We start from the raw sequence: 24,355 nt of genomic DNA on the forward strand, positions 1-24,355 counted from the left end.
ACCATACATTTTTAACCTTAATATTTCAAACACATTTGTAAATAATAATTACGATAAAACCTAAATCATATCGGTATAAAGTTATGTCGCATGTCTAGTCCTTCTGTAACATATCAATCACATATATATCACATTTTCATTACTCATTTCATATTCAATATTATAAAATATCAAAACAAACATGTTGGTTGTATTTTTTACCATTTGTCGTGCGAAGTTAATTTTCCTGTTCTCTTTTTTTTTTGCTTTGACAGCGTTGACTAATGGGGTCGTTTATTTTTATTGCTGGTTTATTTAAACTTGTGCGTGTTTTCCTCGCGGTCGGGCTCTACAAAACTATTATTACTTGTCGACACGACATCACTCATCGCGCTAATATCTGTGTGATTATCTATTTTAATGTTAAGTCGTTTTGACAAGTGGCCAACATTCATAGTCTCTATAAAAACTCACCGTCGAATGTATATTTTAAGAATATGTTGTGATTTTATAATACCCAGGTATTACACTGTGGAAATATAAATAGCTATTTATTTTAAACCAACGAAAATATTTCGACGTTATTCATAAAGTCGTTTGAATTGTAATATTATTTATAATAAAATTATGATCTTTTTTCTTTACGACATTCATTTAAATTTCAAACGATTCAATACTCTTTTCACATAGAGTAAAAATTGAGTTTTCCTTATTGAAATGATAGTATCTTGGCAAGTAGCCGTGACCTATTTTTCTTGAACAGAATTATGGCTCATTCTTTTCTTGTCTCTGGCTAAATTATACTACATTAAATACTTGATACCATCCATTTATATCTCGTTGAATCCGCACACACAATTAAGATAGATATTTACATTATTATAAGTTGTATAATTTATTCACAAACATTGTCTCGATCATTCACCTCACGTTTCATATATTTTTTATTTGTAAAACTTTTATAAATCTTGGTCTCTGATTTATACCGATTATAAATATAAATTTGCAATTTAAATAGCTTAAGTTTTTTTTTTAAATATATTTATGAATATTTATATGGATGTTTTGTTACATAGATATTGCGTCTTAAACAGTGGATGCGATCGGGGCGCTTAGAGGAATTTATCATGTTATCTTGTCATAAAATGAGGCGAACGGCGAAACCAACCAGCCGACCAGTAAAGCATTGCCAAATTATAAATCAGCCAACATATTGAAAGCATAAATTTATCATACCGCGTCATCGTTTAAGTAATAGCCGGGTGTCTATTACAAAAGACAAGCAGCACCGCCGAACCGCGGCTCCTTTGAAAGTCGCCGCCTTGCGAATCGGCCACCGGACGCCGTGCCGCCGCCTCCCGCCGGCACGCGCGCTCCATACTTGATTTATCACTCCATTGTTGCAGACCGGCGACCCACCCTCGCCAGAATCGCCGGATAAGACTAAACATTCAATTGCCAGAACGCTCCCAAAACGATTTGTTCGTTTCGCGCGATCGATTGACTGACTATCTTTATACGCCACTTGTAGTAAAATTCGTATTTCCATCCTTTTAGTATAAATGTTTACCGACCGTAACGTAGCATACCTACATAGCGAAATATAATTACTATAAAATTGAGATAGTATATATCTTATATCGACTTACTAACATACACAGTTTTTTTCTTAACATAAGTTTCATTTAATGTGACGAATACACGTATAGTTATTCTAAAATGTTTTCTTAATAATAATAACCCAATCAGTCTGATTTTCTTAATTGGTTATTGACGTTGACATAGTATAAAAAAACTGATCGATAAATTGAGGTTTCTTTATCCTAAACTAACAAAATATAAAATACGATAATATGTAGTTACCTCATCTTATCATTAAATGAATAATAATATCTTCGAAAACATGATACTGTAAAATGGTATTGTTTTGTAATGAAATTAAACTGAACGATCGTAAATAAACCTTGTAGCTCACGTTTCAGATACCCTAAATAACTTTATTGAGTTATTTGCTCCGCCGATCGTAAATGTCTTCAAATTATTACTTTGCGATCTCTCTTTAAAAGTTTCATTCACATCGACACCATTAAAAATCGTATTTCGTTAATATCTACTACACATTGGGATATATTATATCGCTTATAAACTGATTTATCAAATTTCGTGACTAATTATTGAGTTAAATTATTATAAGCTATTAATAAATTAAACAAAAAATTGCAATTATTATTACTATAAACAAAAGGGCATCTACGCAATTTACCTTTTAAAAAATACGACAATCTTTTATATTTACCAATCGAAGGCCATGTGGTGTTGTCGACGAGGTTTATATAACACATAGTATAACATTTCGAGATCTTACGTCTATATTTTAAGTCCGATCTTGTGAAAGAGTAACTTACGCAATTATTTCTCATGTATACAAAAAAAAATATTAACAATATCGTAGTTAATTATGGTCATCTGTCTTAGTGACATGGTATGGAGGGTTTTTTAGTTATTTAATACTATAGTGCTTCCATAAATAGGTATACTATGTGTATTTTTCTAAACAAAATCATATGGATTATATAAAATCGTGTATTGTATATTATATATAAAAAGGTATTTTAAGTACGAAATTAATCAGCATGCTGTTTTTCTTGTGGAACTTGAATTAATCTTAATCCTATCCTGTTATAGAAAGTTTCGTGGTTATCGTGGCACTATTTCGAGTATATATATCAAATTGAAATAAATGCGATTTCTGATGTAAACAATCAATACAAAAAAAAAAAATTGTATATATTTATGTTGATATAAAATAAGTTGTCGAGAGAAATTTTGAAAGTGTTCTTATTGCACTTATTTGTGTTTAAAGTTTATGTTTAATAGCTTTTGCAATATAAAATTAAAATTATATTGTTCTAACTAAATGAAATAAAATAAATAATAATTAACACAGGTATTGAAAATATATAAAACATGTTCCATTTGTGTATCTATATTATATCCATAGAACATGTTGAAACAAGCGGATATTAGTGAAGAACAATAGGTGTACATGAATATAAGTTAGAATACTAATGTGTACATTATACCAGCTGGCTTTGGCTTGGTCCCTCACCTGCCTTATGAATAAATAAAATGATCTCAGCAAAGCCTTTTATAGACAATTTATTCTACTGCATTTAATAGTATTTAAAATATTGTTTAAAGTAATAATCTAACTTGACGTATAATATTAAATTAACAATATTGTTGCAGGCGAGTCCAGAAAACAGCAGAAATGCTTCACCAAGATATCACGACGCATCAATGGATGATGTAAGCATTCTTCTATATTTGTTTTAATTTTTTTAAACAGTACAGGTGATATAAAAGCCTACATAAAATTGTAGTAAAAATTCAATCAAATCAATGTTATACATATTTATTTCAGGCGTCGGACGCCGGCTCTTTGTTCCGGGTAACGGGTGCGGGTGGCGGCGGCGGCGGCAAGAATGAGCTAGTAGCGCGGGGTGGGAGCGGCGGCGCATTGGCATTGTCGCGAGCGCCTGTTGGTGGCAGTGCCAGCCCTGCACCCGCACCTTTGCCGCAACCTGCACCGTCACCTGCGCCCGCAGCGCTACCTCCACCCGCACTGCCGCCGCCTCCCTTCCGAGCAGATACTCCACATCGCCCCAACGGTGCTCACATACCAGCCATCGATGGCCATGCTGCAACACAAATCCCAGCACGACCCGTCGGCGCAGCAGGCCCGGACACGCCGGAACGACCCGCAAGCAATAATAAGCTGCAGCCGGGAGCACGTGCAGCGGCTGATAGCCCGACCCCGGCACCGCCTGCACCTCCAGCTCCTTCGCCGCTCTTCCCCTCGCACACTGCCTACCAGGCACACGCTGCTGCTGCGCTTCCTGATTATCGTCATACTAATCACGAAACGCGAACCGAGCAACCTTCTGCTGAACAGCCACATGCTCCTCTCGATCTCCATGCGCATCACGCCGCACCGCGACCGCCACACATGGCGTCACCTGCGACGCCTGCATCCCACCCTAGTCTCCCTACCCGTGTACCCCACACCCAGTCGCATCCTGTAATGCCCGGCCATGATGTTCGAAATGCTTCCCCAGCATCACAGACTCTTCCTTCCGTTCCTACCTCGTTCCCCAATCGTATTGTGTCAAACGGCGTGCCACAGAGTATATCGTCGCAATTGCCGACAGCGTCTACTCCTAGTAGTCTTCCGAGTCAAACACAAACAGGTCGATCTATGTCTCCCTCGCTTGCATCTCGCCCATACCCTACGCCTTCGATCGCGTCTAGTCATGTAAACTCGAGTCTAAGTTCCAGTATTCACAGCCATTCGATACCTTATCAAGGTCAATCGAGTTTACAGAAACATTCCGTACAGCCTGTTTATGCTAGTCGATCCTCGCATCACACGGCATTTAGCGTGGCGAACCACATATCTTCAAATCATATGTCTTCTTCAACATCTAATCCGCCAACTGCGACGCATTTTAGCCATCCTCTTATAAGCCATAGTATTATGAGCCACCAGAATAATATGCAAATGAATAATACGAATCCATTGTCAACATCTGCGCCAAACCATATGAGCTCGCCTCTTATTTCGAGCGCAACGACCACCAGTACTATGTCTAGTTTTACACCGAGTCTTAAACATTCTGGATTGAGCATGCCTCCCCATGCGGCTCCATTAGCACCGGCTGTGTCGTTACATCAGCCAATGAACCATATCGATCCATCTCCAACATCTAATGCACCAGCAATATTAACTCCTGCGTCGAGCAGCAGCAGCGTGAGTCATCCACTGGCACCACCGATGGTAGACTCAAGGCAATTACCAGTCGCGAGTGAAGTCCCATCTCGCTCAGAGAGTTTTGCTATAAGCTCTGCGATGGCAACTAACGGCTACCCTCCGCCTGCGGTGTACACGGGCGGCTCATATCCAACATTGTACGCGCCTTACGCTCCTACGTTACAACACAGTCCCTACCTGCCTCCATCTGCTGCGTCACCAAGAAACTCAGCTGATACGGTTAGTATAGTATTCTTATTCAAAATGTATGTAAAGAAGTTTTTTTAAAACAGTAAAAATTATTAAACAGCAAAAGTTAAAAAATTATTTTGGTTTATCCGTTGTGTTTTTCAGTCAATTATACCTGCAGTAAATGATTTAATCGAATATACGTAACTATATTGCATTGTTTATTATTTCAGCGGACGAGTTTGTCGGCATCGCCGCTAGTAGCACCTAAAACTCCAAAAGGTCTAAGACCACACACGCCAGGCTCATTAGGCGCTGCAGGATCACACGCCCCGCTATCTTACTCACCGAGAGGACACAGTCCAAACAGGGAGCGAGAAAGTTTTAGGTGAAATTTGTTAATAACTTTAGTGAATTAATAGAAAACAAAGCTATGTCAAGGCGTAATCTTAACATTTAATTTCGCTTAATTCCAGCAGCAACATTAGCAGTTTGTCGCGCAGCACGCCAGCGACTGGTGGCACAAGTGCGGCACCGACAGTGTCTTCAGCGCTGACTGCACCACTCGCGGCGCCGCTCGCCGCGCCTCTGGCTGCTCAGTTACCTGTGAGTTTATATTCTTATTATAATATATATAAAAATTAAACATAACATTTAATATCTAAAAAATTAATAGTTAAGTATAAAATTATAATTATTCCTATACTATTTATGCGATCAAGTATATTGCATATCTTAATAATTTTTTTGTGGATACAGGGTCCAGTTCCAGCATTGGGCAGTTCTTTGGGATCATTAAACACCGGTCTAAGCTCTCTCGGAGGCCTGACGGGCCTCGCTGCGCCAACACCGACTGCGCCAACACCGGCCGCTACACATTTAGCGCATTCGCTAGCTCCAGTGCCGACTGTGCCCAGCATCAGCTCAAGCGCCAAGCCACCCGCGCACTGGGGGGTAACGTGAGTATACGCGCTGAAAAGTCTTAGTACCTACCATCCTACCTACCTAATTTAATTTACCAGATAGATTGTTATTTTTTATAACTACATTATTGCAGCAGTTGTATGACATAACAAATTGATGTATAATATATTTTAAGTGCTAACAGTATCGAAATTTACATAAGAACGCACTTTTACACACAGTTACTTTTCGCACAATAGTTAATGTTTATATTTTATCTTCCAGCAGGCCGTCGGCTGCGGATCGGTCGACCGGGTTCGCGCCTGCCCCGCCTTTGTTTGGCGCGCCTCTTGGTCCGCCTAACCCGAATCCTTTTTCAGCTGAGTCACTTTTTCAAACAAGTAAGTTGATTTTATTCCTATATCTACCGTAGATTATTTTTTCTATCAGATTTTTGTTTTATATATTTTATAAGAAGGCAAACAGAATGGTGATAAATGGTCATCATCGGCCATAGACATTAGCACTGCTTTAAATATTAACTATTCCTTATATTTATATCAACAATGCGCTACCAACGCTGGGAATTAAGATGTTGTTTCAGATAATTACACTGATTTACTCATATATTAAACGGAAACATAGTAATACAAAGTAGCTTTACTAAGTTATGAATAGATGGTACCTACCCAGAAAGCCTTACACAAAGCCTAATCAATAAGAATACTTGAAAAGAACATTCAGCCCGAGTATTATCACAAATGATGTTCTCTGAATATTTATTCTAACATGATTAAAATTTGTAATTTACCACATCGTCTAATGTTCAAGGTCCTGGCGCGGATTTATTACGTCGCGAGCTAGACAACCGGTTTCTGGCTGCGGCAGGAGCTGTCGGCGTTCGTACCGAGCTACATCACCACCAGCATCAACACACGCACGTGCACCAACACCCGCCGCCGTCGTCGCACGCGCCGCACGCCCCCCACGCACCGCACGCGCCGCACGCCCCCCACGCGCCGCACGCGCCTCACGCGCCTCATGCGCCGCCCGGACCACACCATCCCCATCAGCTCCTGGTACCGCATGCACCTTTAGTAAGTGCTATACTATTGACTTGAATTCAATATTCTATCTTAATAAAAAAGGAAACTTCAGGATGATTAATATATATATATATTAGTAATGATCTTATCTTTGGTATAATTTTTTAATGTTCATAAATTATTCTTATTTCAGTTCAAGGATGTTGGAAAGATGACATCACTGTATCGAACTGGTATCGGCCTGGGTTACCCATACTCATCGAGTCTTTTACACCCGACAGCGCCTTATGTGCCACCAGCACCGCTTACAACATATGCACCTAAGGTAAATACATTCACTTATGTTAATCAAACTACCTCTCTATCGATCTTTAGAACCTGTAAGGTGTATAAAATATTCAATTATTATCCATAGTTTTCTCAATTTGTATATGATATTGTTTATAGTTGTAACTGTACACATTAAACCTGTAGAATCTAGTATTATTTCTATATACGTTTAGTAGTCTATTATTATCATTCTACCATTTTGCTCTGCTTTTTCATTAGTGACTATTAATATTATTTAAAATTCTTTGGGGAAATATGGTTTTCTATATTCAATACTTTATCTCATATTTCTTGTATTGCTACCATCACTGCAAGCAAGCTTAACGCTTCCCTCTTTAGTTTGCTCTATCATCATTAACATTGCATCGCCTCATGTTAACAGCCCGTAGTGTCAGCAGCAAGCGACTCCGCCACTAAACCACCACCACGTCCTGCTGTTATGGTAGGTCTCCATTCGCACTATATTATATGCATGCAAATATTTCTTCTTTATTTTGCATGATTTTGTATAAAGACTAATTACTAAGACTTTAAAAATGAATTGTTTTCTTTATTCAGAAAACTGGCAAATGGAACGCAATGCATGTGCGAATCGCCTGGGAAATCTACAACCATCAACAAAAGGAAAAGTCAGGAGGGGCTAGTGTATCTGTCAGTAACGCTGAAAAGGATAAACTTCGCGCATTCCCTACACCAGCGCCGCCGCCGCCGCCGACCTATCGCTCGCCTTACGAACTGCCCCCAGGCCCATACCTATCTCATCACGCACCCCTAGGTATCGTCCGGTACCCCGCGCGGCCGTCTCTCACATCCGCTTCTCTAGGAGCGCCCTCTGACCGACATTTGGGCGTTTCAGGGGTATCACCGTTCGGGCGGTACGGCGTCGGTGCCTATCCCGGCGCGCCCACTCCCTTTAGCCTCTCGGCGTACGGGCGCGAGCTCGCCCTCTCGTCCTCGCTCCACGGCGTGCACCACGGTCCGCCTATGGGCTCAATACACGATGCGTGGCGTGGAGTGCGGCCGCCAGTCTCCGCCGCTGCCGAAGTGCGTCGCGAACACGAGGAGCGCGAGCGTGCGCGACGCGAACGTGAAGAGCGTGAACGACGAGATCGCGAGGAACGAGAGCGACGAAAGGCCCGCGAACAACGTGAACGCGATCTCGAAAGAGTACGAACGCGTTCTCCTCTACGAAATGGAGTCTCGGAACCTTCTAAGGATGATCGCAAGGAACCGCCGCGCCCGCCGCCGACTCTACCTGCCTACCCTCCGCCACCCCACTGGGATCCTTATCGCGCCTTTGATCCATTACAACATATGAGGTTCGCACCGCTAGTCGAAGCGGCGATACGTGCAGAAGAAGACCGAGCAAAAATGTTAAGCGCTTACGCGCACCATCAACAGATGAAATCGAGCCCATTAATGCACCGAACCCTACCGGGCGGCCCACTTCCGCCATTAGGTGCGCATGCGCCGCTGGCCCCATTGGCACCTCTGGCCCCCTCGCTGGCCCCGCTGGCGCCGCTCGATCTGCTCAAAAAAGAGGAACCGCGATGATAGCGACCGCCCGCGACCCGCCGCTCCCCGTGTACATAGCGTAACTTAAATGACATCGCCGAGTGAGAGTACGACTAATTCGAAGTGTATCGTTTCACATTATCGGTATAGAAAATTATTTATTGTAACGTCGCTTTCGAAAAAACGGTCGCTAGTCTCGCCAACCATCTGTCTCGGCACGTTTGACTCTTAGTGTAATATTAAATCGTAATGTAGCTGAGTGAAGTCGTTAAGAGGACGTGTCGGTCAGGAGCGATCGACGGCGAGGCGACCAGCGGCTAGCGGAGCAGATGAAACGAGCGATCGCTCAAGTGTCATGTGCAATATAGGACGAGAACAAGGGCGCCCGACGCGCCGGCCTGTACACTACTGCTTGTTTATTTACATGAAAATATCTATCGAGTTGTTATTGTGACCATTATTAGTTAATTATACATTAAATCGCTGATTATGTGAAGGATAGGATTATCGGAATCGCTATCGATATAATTATACATATTTATATATACCTATAAATAAAATGTAAATATTAGTTTGTAAATTAGTGTTAAAATATAGAATTGGTTTATTTAACGTCATACAAAGGAAAAAATCCCATAAATTATTATTCTACCGGGAGTTTAATTTACACTTCCGTTAAAAATCTCATAATGGTTTTTCAATTGTACCAGTGGTGGATTATTTATTTATTTATATTATACTTTCTTTTTCTGTCTTCGAATAAGATTGATTACAATTTCGTTACATATTATAGCAGATGACATTTCTTCTTAATGCATTTAAAATATGTGATATTATTATATTGTGAAACATACATTTTGTCTGACTTTAAAGTAGTGTCTATTTGCAGCTAGATAATATATTAACAGTAATAAATTAAATCATATTATCGTGTTATCTACTTCCTAAACTTATTTTCATATTAGTTTCGAGGATAATATCAAGCTGACAATGCTTCCATCTAGTGTTTTATGGTTTATATTAATAAACTCTACATGTGCCATTAAAATCTAATGTTAATGCACGTTAAGTCAGACAAAATTGAAATTATGATTATTATAACCTGTTTTAAGGCACATTATTAATGATTGTGTTCTCATGATTTCATGAAGGGTAACTCGGAAAAGTGTATTATAGTTTATACAAAAATCATTCTGTATACTAAAAGTAAATGAAAGCTTGGTGCGATTCAGAAAATACCATTAAAACTTTTGATTTTTATACCAACATGACTTTATTTATGCCTCTTATAATTATTTAAATATATTTTAATTTAAAATTGTTCTGAAAACTACAATTTAAGTGAACAAATTTCATATAAATATATCTAACAACTAATTTTCAAATAGTGAAATGGATAATAATTACTTTATTTTACTAGTGTTGTTTGCGAGTTCAGCAAAGTTATAAAAAAACAAAATTAAAAATTACTTTAGTAACTTGGTTTTATTGATTTGTTCACTATTATACGGAAATGTTCAAACTAATAATGTTGACATGTCATTTTTGTTATTATAAAAAAGGTAATTTTATTTATTCTTATTAATTTCCTATTGGAATTTACTGTAACAGATCCCTTTATTTATTACTGGTTAATTTTGATAAACGTCTACGTTTTCAGCTAAGTATAGTTTTGTAGTCGGCTATACCCGACGAACGTGTATATATTCATAAAAATACTTTCTCCTTAAATCTTGGTAAAAAATTATGATAACTTGACTCAAAGAACAATTGCATCCGGGAATATAGTTCCATATTGAGGGTCCATCTTCTTTTTAAAGATATTATATCTTTAAAATGAAACAAAAAAGAACTCTGCCACGTGAAATCATCCTTTTTAAGATATAGAAAGTAGGATAACGAAATTAATATTTTTCAACTCCTTTACTTTTCCAGAAACTATGTATTTAAATCGAACTTTCGGAACAACAGCCGAATCCCATTTCATAATAACATTGAATACTAAATTAAGTTTTCAGTCAATTATTTTCGGGGGGTAGCATGACTTCGTGCTTTTTTATATTAATACTATAACAATTAATATCCAAATTATGGTTCAAGATAACTTATAGAGTTCGAATTGTTAGTTACTCTTGATCTTTATAATATTATAAATAATATATTTAAATAAAGTCTTAGATTGAGTATTGTTGCGTGGAAAAAATACTTGATAACTTACCCAATTACAAAATAAATTTATTGTAACAATTTCGTTTTATGTAATAATCATATAACACATTTTTGTAGAACTATGTACTTTTAAAACTGTTTTCAATCATATATTTCATTATGATCGCTTAATTTCAAATTATTCCTATTCGAATTATTTTATTTAATCTAAGAGGATTTAATTTTTTTATTTTGGCTTTTAATTGAAATTATTTTTTTCAGGGTATTTTATCCAATACAATCATATTCGAAGCTTTACGTTAGACGTTCCAAGTTACTAAACACAAACAAGGTTGAATTAATATTCTTAACAATAATAAAAAGTATCTAAATTTCAGGGGCATCGGTCAGTACTTCAAGTACTGTATCACAAGATTTTGTTAGTATGAAAAAAATAACTCTGTCCATGTTTCTCATCACGGCAATCACTGAATCGGTCGTAATGAAATTCGACTATAGCAAAAATAGCTGCTGATCATAATAATTAAAATATTGGTTCACTCATACTATGAACCGAAATAGCAAAACAAATTAGCTTTTTAAGATACAAAAGAAGGTGTTACTCGTGTTAGCGAATCTCTTAGACTGATGAACCGTTTTCGATATAGTTTTTTTCTTTTTGTTTGAAAGGTTACTTGATGGAGACTGTTTTCAACTATGAATAAAGAAAATCTGTTTAGCTGTTTGCTCTAGTCTAGTAATTAAAAAAATAGTATCTTGTTACTATTATTTACGGTAGCGTCATGTTGAATCAGCAGGATATCCAAAACCTCTATATATATCAATACATATTGTTAAGTAATCACTATGTGAATAACTAATTTACTCAGGTAATTCTGAATATAAAATAAACTCTAAAAGCTATTTAACTTAAATAATTTAAGCCTTATTTATGATTTAGTTACTAATTCTGGAAATATTATTATTTATTACCTTCGTTTATAATGCGCATAAGCATGCGCAATTTTTTCTACTAATTCCAATATTTAATTGATAACACGAGCCTGTCAATAGCTTTAAAATACAGGAGAAAAAGATACTAAACTATTTCTATTTAAAATAAGTAAGTCGTAATTATAGTTGTAACACAATAAATCATTTTGGTTTTATTGCGACTGGAAGATATTCAATGCCAGTATTAAATATTTCATGATACTACTTTGTTATAGAAACTACTACATATATAAGATCAAAATCTTATTCAAATAGTCTCGATAAATATGTTTGTTATGGTTATTATACGGCGGTAAAGGAACACATCATAAGGAAATCTGCTTGTCAGAGGATACCCTGCCACATATGTTTCCATAGATATATGAGAGAAATGTAATTGCATATTAGTAAGGGTCGTAGTATGACCGGTCTTTTCCCCTCTAAATAACTACTACAAGCAAAACGATACACATTCGAACGACACAAAAGCAACTATGATGCAACTGGGTGTCATCAACACATATATTTTATATAATATTGTTGTGGCATATAGGTATATAAATAATCTAACGACAAGATCAGAACGATCCGACATCTTTTTTATATTTTGCAATTATGTGACTTATATACTATAACTGCAAACCACCTAAATGAAACGCAGGCGTTTCTTATATATAAGGTCAGTTTGTCCGAATGTGAGGCGACACATTCCTTGTACTGAAGATATATCCCCAATGTCCGTAGTATCTACCAACCTTTACTGGAGAAGCATGCTCTTTTTCAAGCCTCTTGAAGTTTCACTTAGCACCTATTATAGAATTATTGATTTGTATTGTTTTACTTTTATGTTATGGAAATTTAATCAAATAACACAATTTTTTGGTTAGATCCTTGTTTTATCTATTTTAATATATGGTTTCTATTAAATATATAATATTTTATATGCTTCTTTCATGATAGCTACTTTCAAATTCTATTACAAGAAGGTTAATGAATATATATAAATAAAAAAAAACAAAATGTATTATATTTCTACTATATGATCATGTTACTGCAATGATAAAATAAAATCATAATATCATTTTTTGTATCTGCCGCTGTTCTTCTAATTTATTTTCTATACCACACTTGGATAGTTTTCATTCTCTTTACTTTCTTTTGTAGTTGTAAGACACCATAGAGTAAAGCTTCTGCTGTTGGTGGGCATCCAGGAACATATATATCAACCGGAACAATGCGATCACATCCTCTGAAATAATAAATATTCCTTTATAACATTGCAGGAATGTCAATGATTAGTCTTGCAACACTTCTTATTACAAATTATTATTATATTATAGAAAAATATTTTTTTTAATGGACATTTATAACTATGCTAAAGCGACTTGATGATATAGATTTCATTATAAACATTTGTAATTGCATGTTGCCTATATAATAGTTTATTCCAATCAAAGAAGGAATGAAGATAAACAAACCTTATACATCTTTTTTTTACACTTACACTGGCTCACTCATCATTAAAACCGGAACACAACAATACTAAGTGCTGCTGTTTGGTGGTCGAATATCTGATGAGTGGGTGGTACCTACCCAGACTGGCTTGCACAAAGCCCTACTACCAAGTAAGTATTCACTATTCCATTTTACTACATAGATCCACTTTAATTTTATTATCAAAGTTGCTAATAACATCTTTATCATTTAAAATGCCATTTGTTCGCAAATCCATAATGAATATCATAGACTATTCAAGCTTCAACCAATAATAATGATTCAATTAATTGTCAAATTATGTTTATTTGTCTTTTATCTTCTTGTGTTTGGAATAGACTATAGACAATAATTTTTAGAAAGTTTAAGCCCTAAAAATTGCTTTTGACTATGACTATTACCATAAAACTTATTTAATTTCAAATTTATTTATTACCTGACTACTGAATATGAATAGTGATAATAACCACCACCATTAGCACAACTTCCCATTGAAATAACCCATCTCGGATCAGGCATTTGATCATAAACTTTACGTAAAGCGGGTGCCATCTTATTGGTTAAGGTTCCCGCAACAATCATTACATCTGATTGACGTGGTGAAGCTCGGAATACTACACCATATCTGGAAAATAATTTGCCATATCAATTTTAAGAAGAAATTGAACATCAAAATTTGTATACCCAATTTTAATAAAATGGAAGACAATTTTATTTCATATTTGTTTATATTAATGTACATGTAAAAATCTATATTATATGACATAATTTATATCACACAATATATTATGTACATAAAAAGCAAAAATAAAATAAAAGTATCTAAATTTACCTGTCCATGTCATAGCGAGGTGCAGCAATGTGCATCATCTCTACAGCACAACAAGCTAAACCAAAAGTCATGGGCCACATAGACCCCTTCCTTCCCCAATTTAATAAGTCATCCAGCCTAGCTACAGCATATTCTGCCACATTACTAGTATCTTGGAAAGGGGAATAAGGTCGTCTTTCCTTAGGGTTTGGTGCAGGCAAATGAGTTTGTCGTATTTGATCTATAATGGGTGCGAACCCTCCTTTCTTGACTACCGAAAGAACGGTTGGAGCTGAAGCTCCAAGAGCTTTAATAGCTTGCATTTTTATCTGGAAAACCAAGACGCAATATTCATAAAATCTATATAAACGAACATTTAACATTAACATCACTCATTTCATAACAATTTCTTAACATCACTTACAGGCTTAGCACATCAGCTGTATTTTAACTGTATAACTTAACTCACAAGAATAATTACAGAAAAAAAAGATATTTTACGTAACTAAGAGTATTCTAAAACTGTCAATGACAGTATATGTCAATGTCATAATGTCAATGTGACTACCTTTTATATTTGTTTTATATTTTAATAAATTTATTAACATGAGAATTGATAAGATTAAATATATACAAATATGAATCAAAAATAGTCACTGTATTAATCTTACATTATAATTGAATTTAATTTAGTAGCTTAATGTATGAAAAATAGCATCGGTGTTTTAAATTACAAGAATCTTAACATTTTTTTTTCCTTCGAATAAAATATTATTGATTGAAATAATAATAGCCTAAGATATAGTTGGTACGTCAATTCTGGTAAATTATATATTTTTTTATTGAAAGTAGAGTTTAGACCTTAATTAAGTCTAAACTCACTATATAATATAATAAAAAAGAAAAATATAAAAAACAAATTTCAGCCTTCAGGTTTTTCAGGAAAAGCATGGATGCCACAGTATACATTACTGGTAATGTATACTGTGGCATTCATGCTTTTCCTGCATCTGGAAGCACAGAAAAACATTGAATTATTATTCTGTATGCCCATGCCATATAATAGAAATATGTGTTTGCCGTGTTCAAAACGCATTGAACGTCCACAAGGTTGAGGCAAAATCATCACATCCTACATGATAGTCTAATTGGCACTTCCTTTCTTTTTTTATGACCTTTACCAGTAACAAAACACTAACAGACATGGCATTTATTCATATGTAACTCATTAGTTTAGAATAAAGACTATATCTACCTTGAGTGGTCATGGACATAAAATGACCAATATTGTTATAACGTGACAAATCTACTAGGTTAGCTCGTGGTACAATTTTTTTTTTGTTTCACACACTGCAGCGCGTCCAAGTTTTGATAAACCCTCATTTACCTTAAACCGAAAATTCTTTATAAACATTGGTTGTTTGTGAGTTTTGGAGTAATCTTGCTTTTACAATAGCCACATATAGTTGTTATATACATCCAAAATCGGTGCAAGATGCCGAAGTTAGCAGTAATCGATGTAGGCATGATCACGACACCTATAATAGTGTATATGTATAGCCTTAAAAAAATCACATAATTTGTCTTGTGTGAAGCCAAGAGAACGGTCGATATTGGATACTACATAGGTGTAGACTGTAGGACAGCTCTACTATATCTGTAAAAATATCTGGCAAAAAGAACCTATAGAAATAATCTTGTTTTGATATGTTTGAAATGTTAATGTAATCTGAGTCTGGTACTTCTAACAGTAGCCCTATTTTGAAAATAAGCTTTTGTCCATCCGTAGCTCGGAATAAACTTTGTTAATCTTTTAGCCCGCCTGACAACACAAAGGACATTGAGTTCAGGAGGTAATAATGTTGCTACTACAGTATGAATCGTAATACTGCTTTCTGATAGTGCAGGGGTGAAAGCAATAATGGAAGTGTTGAAAGTAGTAAGTGTAGCTCGGCTACCTCGTGAAACTAGTGTCATCTCTAATAAAAGAACTGGTCGATTATTAAATTAAATCCGAAATAAGGTCGTCTAGTCTTTTAAAAATGTAATTATATTTTTTAATTATGATGATATGTGTGATATTTTTATAAAAATATTTTATATAAATTAGAAAATATATAAAATGCTCGTATCTAAGGCTAATAAGACAAGTGCAAAAAGTGTCAGCTGTCGTAATATCAAGTGTCAACAAAACGATATCTAAAATTTCAAAATAAATTAGCCCGAAGATTGTTTTGTGATAATTTTTTTTTATTTTAAATATTCACTTTGTCGTGTTTAATAAAATACCAAAATGCAAAAGGTATATGATACTTTCTTTACATACAACTTATTCGAAAAAATATTGTTATATTTTGTAATAAGTGCTTTTTATTGTAGGAAAGAAAGTGGTTTAAACCGTTGTTTGAATTTAATGATAGCTCACCGCCCAAAAAGACCAAAAAAAATAATCCTGAAAGAAAACCACCACCCACTAATGAGGTATTTTTAATAAATATATCATTTTATATAATCAAATACTATTACAGTGGTTAAATCTATTTAATACTTTTAGAAACAATTAAAAGTGCCTATTGTGAATATTCCATCCGATATAAATGATAAGAATTGGATAAAGAATTTCGATCCCATAAATGTAGAAGACTTAGCTGTTCATAATAAGAAAATACAAGAAGTTGACGAGTGGCTTAAAACAACCTGTGTTAATAGTAACAATGACATGTTGTTTCTATCAGGACCCGTGGGCAGCGGCAAAACTGCAACAATACGCACAATAGCTTCCAAGTACAATATAAAAATTTCTGAATGGATTACACCTCTTGATATTGAGTATCCTTCAGAGTTTGGTAATATTACTATTGGATTTACTTCTATTAATGATATTATAATCTACAGCAGTATAAAGTTATGTTTCATATGGGATAAGTCTCCTGAAATATAATTATTTATTATGTTTCAGGAGATTACGAATTTAAGGAATCACAATCAAAAAAGTTTCTTGAGTTCATAATAAATTCAGCAAATTTCACATCACTCCTGGACAATAATAGCTGTAAATTAGTACTTGTAGAAGATTTTCCTAATGCTTTTCTAAGGTCACCATCAGAGTTTATAGATATATTGCAGTGAGTATATTTGAAAGTAATTGTTTAATTGTAATATGTTGTATGTAACTTTAAACCATTTCCTTCCGCATGATATAAAAAAAAATATAATGCAGAATACATTTGATATTTAAATTTGAGAGATAAGCTGTTAATACTGAATTGATAGTGCAATACAAAAATTAATACTTTAATTTTTCATGCCAAATTCTTGAAATGATCTTAAATGAAAATGGAGATATATTATTAACTATAAGTCACCTATAATATGTACATGCTGTTTTTTTTTTTTTTTACTTAAGTTCTAGCAAAAATGCAAGTATTACAAAAGAAAAATTTACATTAAGGACTTTTCTGAAGATGTAAGTGGTACAAGTATATTCTCACCACCTATAAATATTGAGAAGGTGTATTGAGGTGGAGGTGTTGTCTGTCTCAATAGTTTTTCTCAAGATATTCAGCACTGCAGTCTTGAGAAAGAAATTAAGTAGTGTTACACTTGCATGACTTGGAAAACATGTAAAGCTGCGTTTATGTTACTGATCTCTTTTTGGTCATCTCAGAATGCCGTCCCTATAGTTTATGAGAAAGAGGGAGTCAGAATTGACTGTACCAGTCTTTTTACATAAACAAGTGTACAAAATATGCATGTGTTTGCCTAGTTCGGTGGACATTGAAATTTAGTTAACAATTAAGTTTTCAATGGCAAATTATGCGTTTTTGATTATTAAGCAATTAGATAAATGTAATAATTATGCTCTTCGAATCATTGGTGCCTCTTTGTACAATCTTTGTCTTTGTATATTATGTGCTTCTAGGCAGTACAAACAACGAGCAAAATCACCTATAGTATTTATTTGTTCAGACTCTCACACTGACAATAAAAATACAGCTTTTCATCTGTTCTCTCCAACTTTGAAAGAGCAATTTAACATTCATCATATTATGTAAGTATTCTTTGCATATTACAATATAACTATGAATTATATTATCAATTTTCATATCTGAATAGATAACTTGTCCAAATGTTGCACAAATGTTTCTACTGCCAGCCAACAATAATTTGTATTTTTGTGTTTCGGTTTTAAGGCTGAATGGCCCAATGTACCTATACGCACAAAGGATATATTAAAATCTTAATTAGTAGTTCACAACGTTGGCAGTTCAATGGTAGTATGAGGAATGATTCATATTTTTAAATCCTCTCTCTTGATGACTGCAACTTAACTATATTTAAAACTATTTTTAGGTTCAACAGTGTTTCAGTAACTGGCTTAAAAGCAGCCTTGAAAAGAGCAGCAGATATAATAAGTAAAAAATATACTACTACATACAATGTTCCAACAGTAGACCTAATTGAGTCTGTTGTTAATTCGTCTGGTGGTGATATTAGATCAGCAATATTAAATTTACATTTCGCCTCTTTAAAAGGTACATAATTGGAACATACATTAAAAAATGTTAAATTCTGCAACTCCTAAATAGTAGAGTGTTTAGTTTCACTTTAATTTCAACAAAGTATAATTAAAGGATCGGTGGTCAACTTGGAAACCAGTATTATTAAAGAAAAGGAAGTAAAAAATAAAACAAGTAGAAAAAAAAAGACAGTTTCCAACAAATTTATGTCCTTAGGAAAAGATCAAACCGTGAGCATATTACATGGTGTTGGAAGAGTACTGAATCCTAAAGGTAATTAAAATAATATTTTTACACTTTTAAAATTTGAAAAGTTTAACTATGTTGCATAATTATTTTTTAGAAATATCCACACCTGATGGTCGTAAATCTTTAACTCATGCTCCGAAGGATATTATTGAACAGTTCTTAAGCCATCCATCCTCATTTATTAATTTTTTAGAAGAAAATTACTTGCCACATTTTTCATGTATCAATGACGTTGATAAGGCTGCTTCAACGCTTAGTGAAGGAGATTGTATGCTAGCTGAATGGAGGGTGAGAAATATATTTTCATTTAATGTTTTACTTGTATTGTAAAGAAAAGTTAAAACAAAGTTAATTTTTATCATATACTAGGAAAAAATATGTCAAGAATATGGTTTATATACAGCAGTAGCTGGTCTAATGATAGCAAACAAGTCACCGGTATCAGCTTGGAATCCGGTGCGGGGACCAAAAAACATGAGAATACAGTATCCGTAAGATTTTATTTCATAAATAGTTTTTGTGATTATTTTATGTAAAAGCACTTTGTACTTTTGTTTCATTGTTTCAGATCCCTCAATGAATTACCACTTTTAGAACCAAACTACCTGTATAAGGGTAAAGTAATTGTTACAGATTATTTGACATATACTAATATAATTGGCAGTTAAATTGTATAACAGTGTTTTCCACATCCTGTACGCGTACGGCTGTTCTGTTATTGTAAATATTAATTTCTTCGATGTACATCCATTTATCTGTTTTTGTGTCAAATATTTACAAATGATGTTTGATTTTTGGTAATGGATTTCGATCTGATGAACGAATATGGCGTTCAAAATACCAGCAAGTTTATTTTTAAGGTAAAATTAAAAATATCTACATTTTCTTTATTTCCATTGTTTCTCGCATTTATTGCGATAAATCTTCTAGTAGGGAAAAATGTTTGCCACAATAGTTGTAGATAATAAAAACATTGTATTTTTAGGTAGATTTTGTGTAGTCAGTCGGTTGTAAAAAAAAAATTCTGTTATGTTCGTTTTCAGCGCGTCCAAATTAGAATACTAAATAGATAGTACTAACTTTATATTTAAAAAAAAGAATTCAAGTCAGTTTCCAATAAAATATTTCAAATTAATTATTTTGATGAAGTATCAAAAATGTATAACGTTAGCTACTCAATGCTAGTCAAATAATAATCTAAAAATATAGTAAGATGGACATTTTCCAACAATGATAACTTCTGCAACTTATTAACTTTAACTTTATTCATCTATTTGTAACTTTTATTCATATGTTTTATATTATTTTAAAATAAAACAATGATAGCAATTTCAATTTGTTTTAATTACAGAATGTGTTCTGTGAACATATTAATAGCCTTTCATGCCATTATAAACTTGTTAAAACACTTTCACTTGACATGGGAAACAGGATCATTGGATCTGAGAATCAAATAAAAAATCAAGTCATTTCTTTATATTTATTAACAAAAGGTTCATTTTATATTACAGAATAAAATTCAAAGATACATAAGCACTGCACTTCTGTCAATTTATTTTATTTGCACTGATCACTCACTCTGGTCAGTTTCCATTTTGCAAGCTTTTATAACAAGAAATTATTTATTAATTTTAAGTCAAAGTTCCTAAATCGTATGACAATCATGAAATATTATATACTTACCCATCCTGGTCTTTTCTATATTTCTTAGGCATATAAAATGGGTATTCAATTTATACTTACCCATACGAAGTCTCTGGAATGTGTCATGCAGTGGTATTTATAGCTAATGTATGTTATGGTTCATTTTCATAATGAAAAAGTGTTATTCAATTTGTAATAGAAAATCATGTAAACAATCTTGGTGTTTTTGAGAGACCTTTGTGTGTTAGCTGTAACATTTTTTTAAATCCTAGATAAACATTATAAAATTTTAATTGTATTGTATATTATACCTTTTTAGTTCATAAGATGTTAGAAATCGAATAATTAATTGTATGACATCACATCAAATAAACATGGCACTTCGAAGATTTTTTAAAAATTCAAAAACATCAATTTAGACATTTTTACAAATGAGGCGATTTTTATTTATATTGGCTACACATTGGAAAAATTAGTATTGACTTGAAGAATAATAAGCATTTTAATAAACTCTGTATTTGATGGACATCATACCTAAGTTACATGCTATGTGTAAAGGAATACAATAACATACCTAGTATTGATTATTTGAAGTGTTCACGAACCTTAAAATAGGTATAATTAAATATATTTCATGGAAGGATTTTGATAGCCCATTTAGCATAATTTAGAAAATATATATACATTAAACATATAAATAAATGAATTCAAATGCTCATATTGAAATGCTGCCTAGTAATAAACTAATTACATCTTATAAACAAACATGGTATAAAAGATCACTTAGGTCACCTTTGTTATTTTATGTATATTGTGAATCACCATAACAACACAACTAAAATTTTAGAATGTAGGAATGGGCAGAAATAATATTGAATTTATATAAGGTTTAATGTGAGAAATGAGTGTGTGTTGAGTTATGTCTTTTATAGTGGGTCTACCGGGAGGAAGAGGAGGAGGACCTGGAGCGGCGGCGGCGCGGAGCGACGCGAGGGGAACGCGAACGCGAGCGGCGACGGCGCGGAGGCGAGCGACGCCGCGGGGGCGGGCTGCGGCGGCGGTACCTACGACATTTATATTAAAGAAATCTATATTTTAGTGCAAACACATATGCACCGAAATTAAACTAAGAGATGTTGAGCAAGAACAAAATTAACACTAAGATGACAAGTAAAAAGAACTGATTTCTTCTATGAATCTGCTCATATTCAGCCGGGTTAATGTAGATTACATTCATGACCTAGCATAATTATTCTTTCGTTCCTTGTTCTATGTTCTCCAACATTCATACTTGTACTACATTCTACATTGTATTCCAAATAATCATTCAATAAGTTTGACATGTTAATTACCTATAATATCAAATAAAAATTTAAGATACTCAAAGAATATTAACCTCGGCGGCGAATGTCGACGGGGCGGCGCGTGTCGGGGCGGCGGGCGCGGCGAGGGCCGGCGCGGTCGAGACGGCACCAGCACCGGGGCCGCGGTGATTTCTTGACCGTCGATTTGTCCTGAAACAATATATTTAATTAATTTCAGGTTTTTTTTAGCTTATAGTGATTAATTTTAGCTCAAATAAGGAAAATACAACAAACAGATAACTTAGAATAATTAAATACCTCCATCCATATGTTTCATTGCATTTTCTGCATCATCTGGATTGCTAAACTCCACATAAGCATAGCCACGACCATTATGGGGGTGAAGTCTGTCCATTGGAAATTCCACGGCTTTAACATTACCATAAGTGGAGAATATCTCATGTATGTGATCCCTTGACACATTCAATGTCAATCTGCCAATATGTATTCGAGTGGGACGAGGAGGTGGTGATCGTTCCCGCTTTTTACGGCCTGGTGATCTATAGAAACAATATTAAATGAGTTTTAAAGAAGAAATTATATCAGCAATGTATATGAGAAGCAATTTGATTATTATATATATAGCTTAAAATAAGATTCCATTTAATTTACCCTACCAATTAATAAAATATAACACAACCTCAAAAAACATATTTAATAGAACTAGATTTCCCTTTAATAAAATATGGACTACCAGTTATATTTATTTAAAGCCAATGAAACAAAATGTCTTGCCATGAAGATATGATTAGTTCAAGAGTACTATGTGACTAACCAATTGTTCTTCACCATAACTTTACTGCACCAATTAAAGGTTAATTTTTAACAGTATAATGTAAAATGGCTGCCAAAAAATAAATGTTGGCCTATTGTGGTACCAATAGAAAGTTGTTGGGGTTATAACAAACAGTACTTTTAAGTTAATTTAACATAATTTAGGTAGTATCTAATATTGAAATAAAACTCTGAGTCTGCCCGTGACCACAAACACTGCAAAGTGCTCGAAACGTCGGGATGTTAAAATAATTAATATACGCGATTAAATCCGTTAAAAACTAGTTTTATTTCAATGTGTAATAATCGCGAAAATCTAAGACAACATTAGTATCTAATAGTTATGACTTACCTTTCAGTTTTCTCTTTGCTTTTAGCTTTGTCATTAGTTGATGGTGTTGCAAATTTTTTCTTGTCTCCGATAGGCGACCTATCTCTTAGTCTTTCTGCATCGGGTTCACGGCGATCTTTTATAGGACTCTTGTTAGGAGATGTTCTAAAAATGTAATAGAAATGATAATTTTGTTTTTGTAAAATCATTTCATAATATAATTATAATAAAATCAGTCACTTACTTCTTCTTTGGCCTCGAGCGATCATTGTTACTACTGCTACTGCTTGAAGAGCTGGAGCTAGATGACGAGCGAGAGGAACTGCCAGAACTGCTCGACGACGAACGAGATGACGATCTTGACGAGCTGCTTTCCGATGAACTATAAAATAAAAGTTAGGCTTATTTAATAAACTAATTATATCTTTTAATAACGGGAAAATATTGAGAACATTTTCAACCTAATTGCAACATTATATCTACGTGAACAAACTTAGGCGTCTAACCTCTACCCTAAAATTAATTAATTTAGTAGAAATATGTTTAGGATTTTTACCTGCCACTGCTTTCACTACTGCTGGATCCTGAATCTCCCTTTTTCTTTTTATCTTTAAGCTTCTTTTTATCTTTTTCGGAAGCAACCGACGGAGATTTATTCCGAGCCCTATAAAATATAAAATATATAAAACAACTTACTCCTATTGTGAAATTTCTATATGTTAGGTATTACAAAATAAAGCTTACATTTTCAAATGTTTATTGCATTAATCAATATTATTAATTATAAGTATGTCTTTCCACTGGTAAACCGCACTTAAACAAAATTACAGCTTACGGGACACAGATACTAAAATCTTAGCGCCATTTTGTTGTGTTTGTATGGTATTGCCATAGTTTTAAATAAAAGAAAACCCGAAAAAATTAATATTAAAAAAAAAACTATTATGAATTGTTAGATATTAAAATACTCATATTCTTTTATTAATTGTAAACATAGACTGACACTGGAATATTTAAAATTTTTGATGAAATCATTTGAATATTTTAAAATTTTAGTTACTGGATATAGTAGTCGGAGATAATTATTAATATTCCGTTCGAAAACTTTGTACGATGTGTGTGTTTATATGTATGTATTGATAACATATTTGTAGATATTTGTATAAAAAATAGGTATAATAAATTAAATTTAATTAATTTATCACACTAACACGGCATTTAGTCTTAGCACAATAAAAAAGAGACGAATATTAAA

At 34.1% G+C, this 24,355-nt stretch overlaps 4 protein-coding genes across 10 annotated transcripts in view; 2 read left to right on the forward strand and 2 right to left on the reverse strand.

Annotated features, from left to right (window-relative positions):
* LOC125068145 (fibrosin-1-like protein) overlaps positions 1-10,038 on the forward strand; it is a 52,210-nt gene extending 42,172 nt beyond the window's left edge. For 4 of the 7 annotated variants that reach the window (XM_047677167.1, XM_047677170.1, XM_047677173.1 and 1 more), the window contains 10 exons: positions 3,229-3,288; positions 3,404-5,029; positions 5,212-5,366; positions 5,455-5,584; positions 5,738-5,937; positions 6,167-6,282; positions 6,713-6,978; positions 7,121-7,252; positions 7,640-7,699; positions 7,816-10,038. In XM_047677167.1, coding sequence (XP_047533123.1) covers positions 3,229-3,288; positions 3,404-5,029; positions 5,212-5,366; positions 5,455-5,584; positions 5,738-5,937; positions 6,167-6,282; positions 6,713-6,978; positions 7,121-7,252; positions 7,640-7,699; positions 7,816-8,811 — 3,741 coding nt within the window. In that variant the 3' untranslated portion in view covers positions 8,812-10,038. The remainder of the gene's footprint in view (positions 1-3,228; positions 3,289-3,403; positions 5,030-5,211; positions 5,367-5,454; positions 5,585-5,737; positions 5,938-6,166; positions 6,283-6,712; positions 6,979-7,120; positions 7,253-7,639; positions 7,700-7,815) is intronic. The other 3 variants (XM_047677169.1, XM_047677168.1, XM_047677172.1) reach the window with 3 other exon arrangements.
* A 2,880-nt stretch (positions 10,039-12,918) lies between these two features.
* On the reverse strand, positions 12,919-14,769 carry LOC125068099 (NADH-quinone oxidoreductase subunit B 2-like). Its single transcript, XM_047677107.1, has 4 exons — positions 14,643-14,769; positions 14,240-14,547; positions 13,844-14,032; positions 12,919-13,162 (listed from the first exon to the last, which is right to left on the reverse strand). The coding sequence occupies exons 2-4, from the start codon at positions 14,539-14,541 to the stop codon at positions 13,024-13,026; spliced, it is 630 nt and encodes a 209-aa protein (XP_047533063.1). The 5' UTR covers positions 14,542-14,547; positions 14,643-14,769; the 3' UTR covers positions 12,919-13,023.
* Positions 14,770-16,381: 1,612 nt separating this feature from the next.
* On the forward strand, positions 16,382-20,225 carry LOC125068217 (cell cycle checkpoint protein RAD17). The gene is made up of 10 exons (XM_047677279.1): positions 16,382-16,520; positions 16,598-16,699; positions 16,773-17,064; positions 17,178-17,343; positions 18,141-18,269; positions 18,572-18,753; positions 18,853-19,011; positions 19,082-19,275; positions 19,357-19,478; positions 19,556-20,225. Exons 1-10 carry the CDS (start codon positions 16,512-16,514, stop codon positions 19,653-19,655), a joined length of 1,455 nt encoding a protein of 484 aa, XP_047533235.1. The 5' UTR covers positions 16,382-16,511; the 3' UTR covers positions 19,656-20,225.
* Positions 20,226-20,453: 228 nt separating this feature from the next.
* LOC125068108 (RNA-binding protein with serine-rich domain 1-A-like) lies at positions 20,454-23,971 on the reverse strand. Its single transcript, XM_047677117.1, has 7 exons — positions 23,845-23,971; positions 23,657-23,764; positions 23,345-23,482; positions 23,122-23,265; positions 22,254-22,495; positions 22,028-22,145; positions 20,454-21,695 (listed from the first exon to the last, which is right to left on the reverse strand). Coding segments are annotated over exons 1-7 (879 nt in total). The 5' UTR covers positions 23,847-23,971; the 3' UTR covers positions 20,454-21,568.
* Between the last annotated feature and the right edge of the window lie 384 nt (positions 23,972-24,355).

The sequence above is a fragment of the Vanessa atalanta genome, chromosome 13, assembly GCF_905147765.1.
Source record: "Vanessa atalanta chromosome 13, ilVanAtal1.2, whole genome shotgun sequence".
Classification (NCBI taxonomy): Eukaryota; Metazoa; Arthropoda; class Insecta; order Lepidoptera; family Nymphalidae; genus Vanessa; species Vanessa atalanta.

What these genes read in the sequence shown, in the direction of transcription:
- LOC125068108 (XM_047677117.1), bottom strand. An exon ending in AGCAAAGAGAAAACTGAAAG is followed by an intron (nt 22,496 to 23,121) that starts GTAAGTCATAAC and finishes TTGTTTCTATAG; the next exon opens with ATCACCAGGCCGTAAAAAGC. An exon ending in AATGAAACATATGGATGGAG is followed by an intron (nt 22,146 to 22,253) that starts GTATTTAATTAT and finishes ATATTGTTTCAG; the next exon opens with GACAAATCGACGGTCAAGAA.
- LOC125068217 (XM_047677279.1), top strand. An exon ending in AACCACCACCCACTAATGAG is followed by an intron (nt 16,700 to 16,772) that starts GTATTTTTAATA and finishes TAATACTTTTAG; the next exon opens with AAACAATTAAAAGTGCCTAT. An exon ending in GAGTTTATAGATATATTGCA is followed by an intron (nt 17,344 to 18,140) that starts GTGAGTATATTT and finishes ATGTGCTTCTAG; the next exon opens with GCAGTACAAACAACGAGCAA.
- LOC125068099 (XM_047677107.1), bottom strand. Translation starts at nt 14,541, where the DNA reads ATGCAAGCTATTAAAGCTCTTGGAGCTTCAGCTCCAACCGTTCTTTCG. An exon ending in CCTCGCTATGACATGGACAG is followed by an intron (nt 14,033 to 14,239) that starts GTAAATTTAGAT and finishes ATTATTTTCCAG; the next exon opens with ATATGGTGTAGTATTCCGAG. An exon ending in TATTCATATTCAGTAGTCAG is followed by an intron (nt 13,163 to 13,843) that starts GTAATAAATAAA and finishes TTATTATTTCAG; the next exon opens with AGGATGTGATCGCATTGTTC.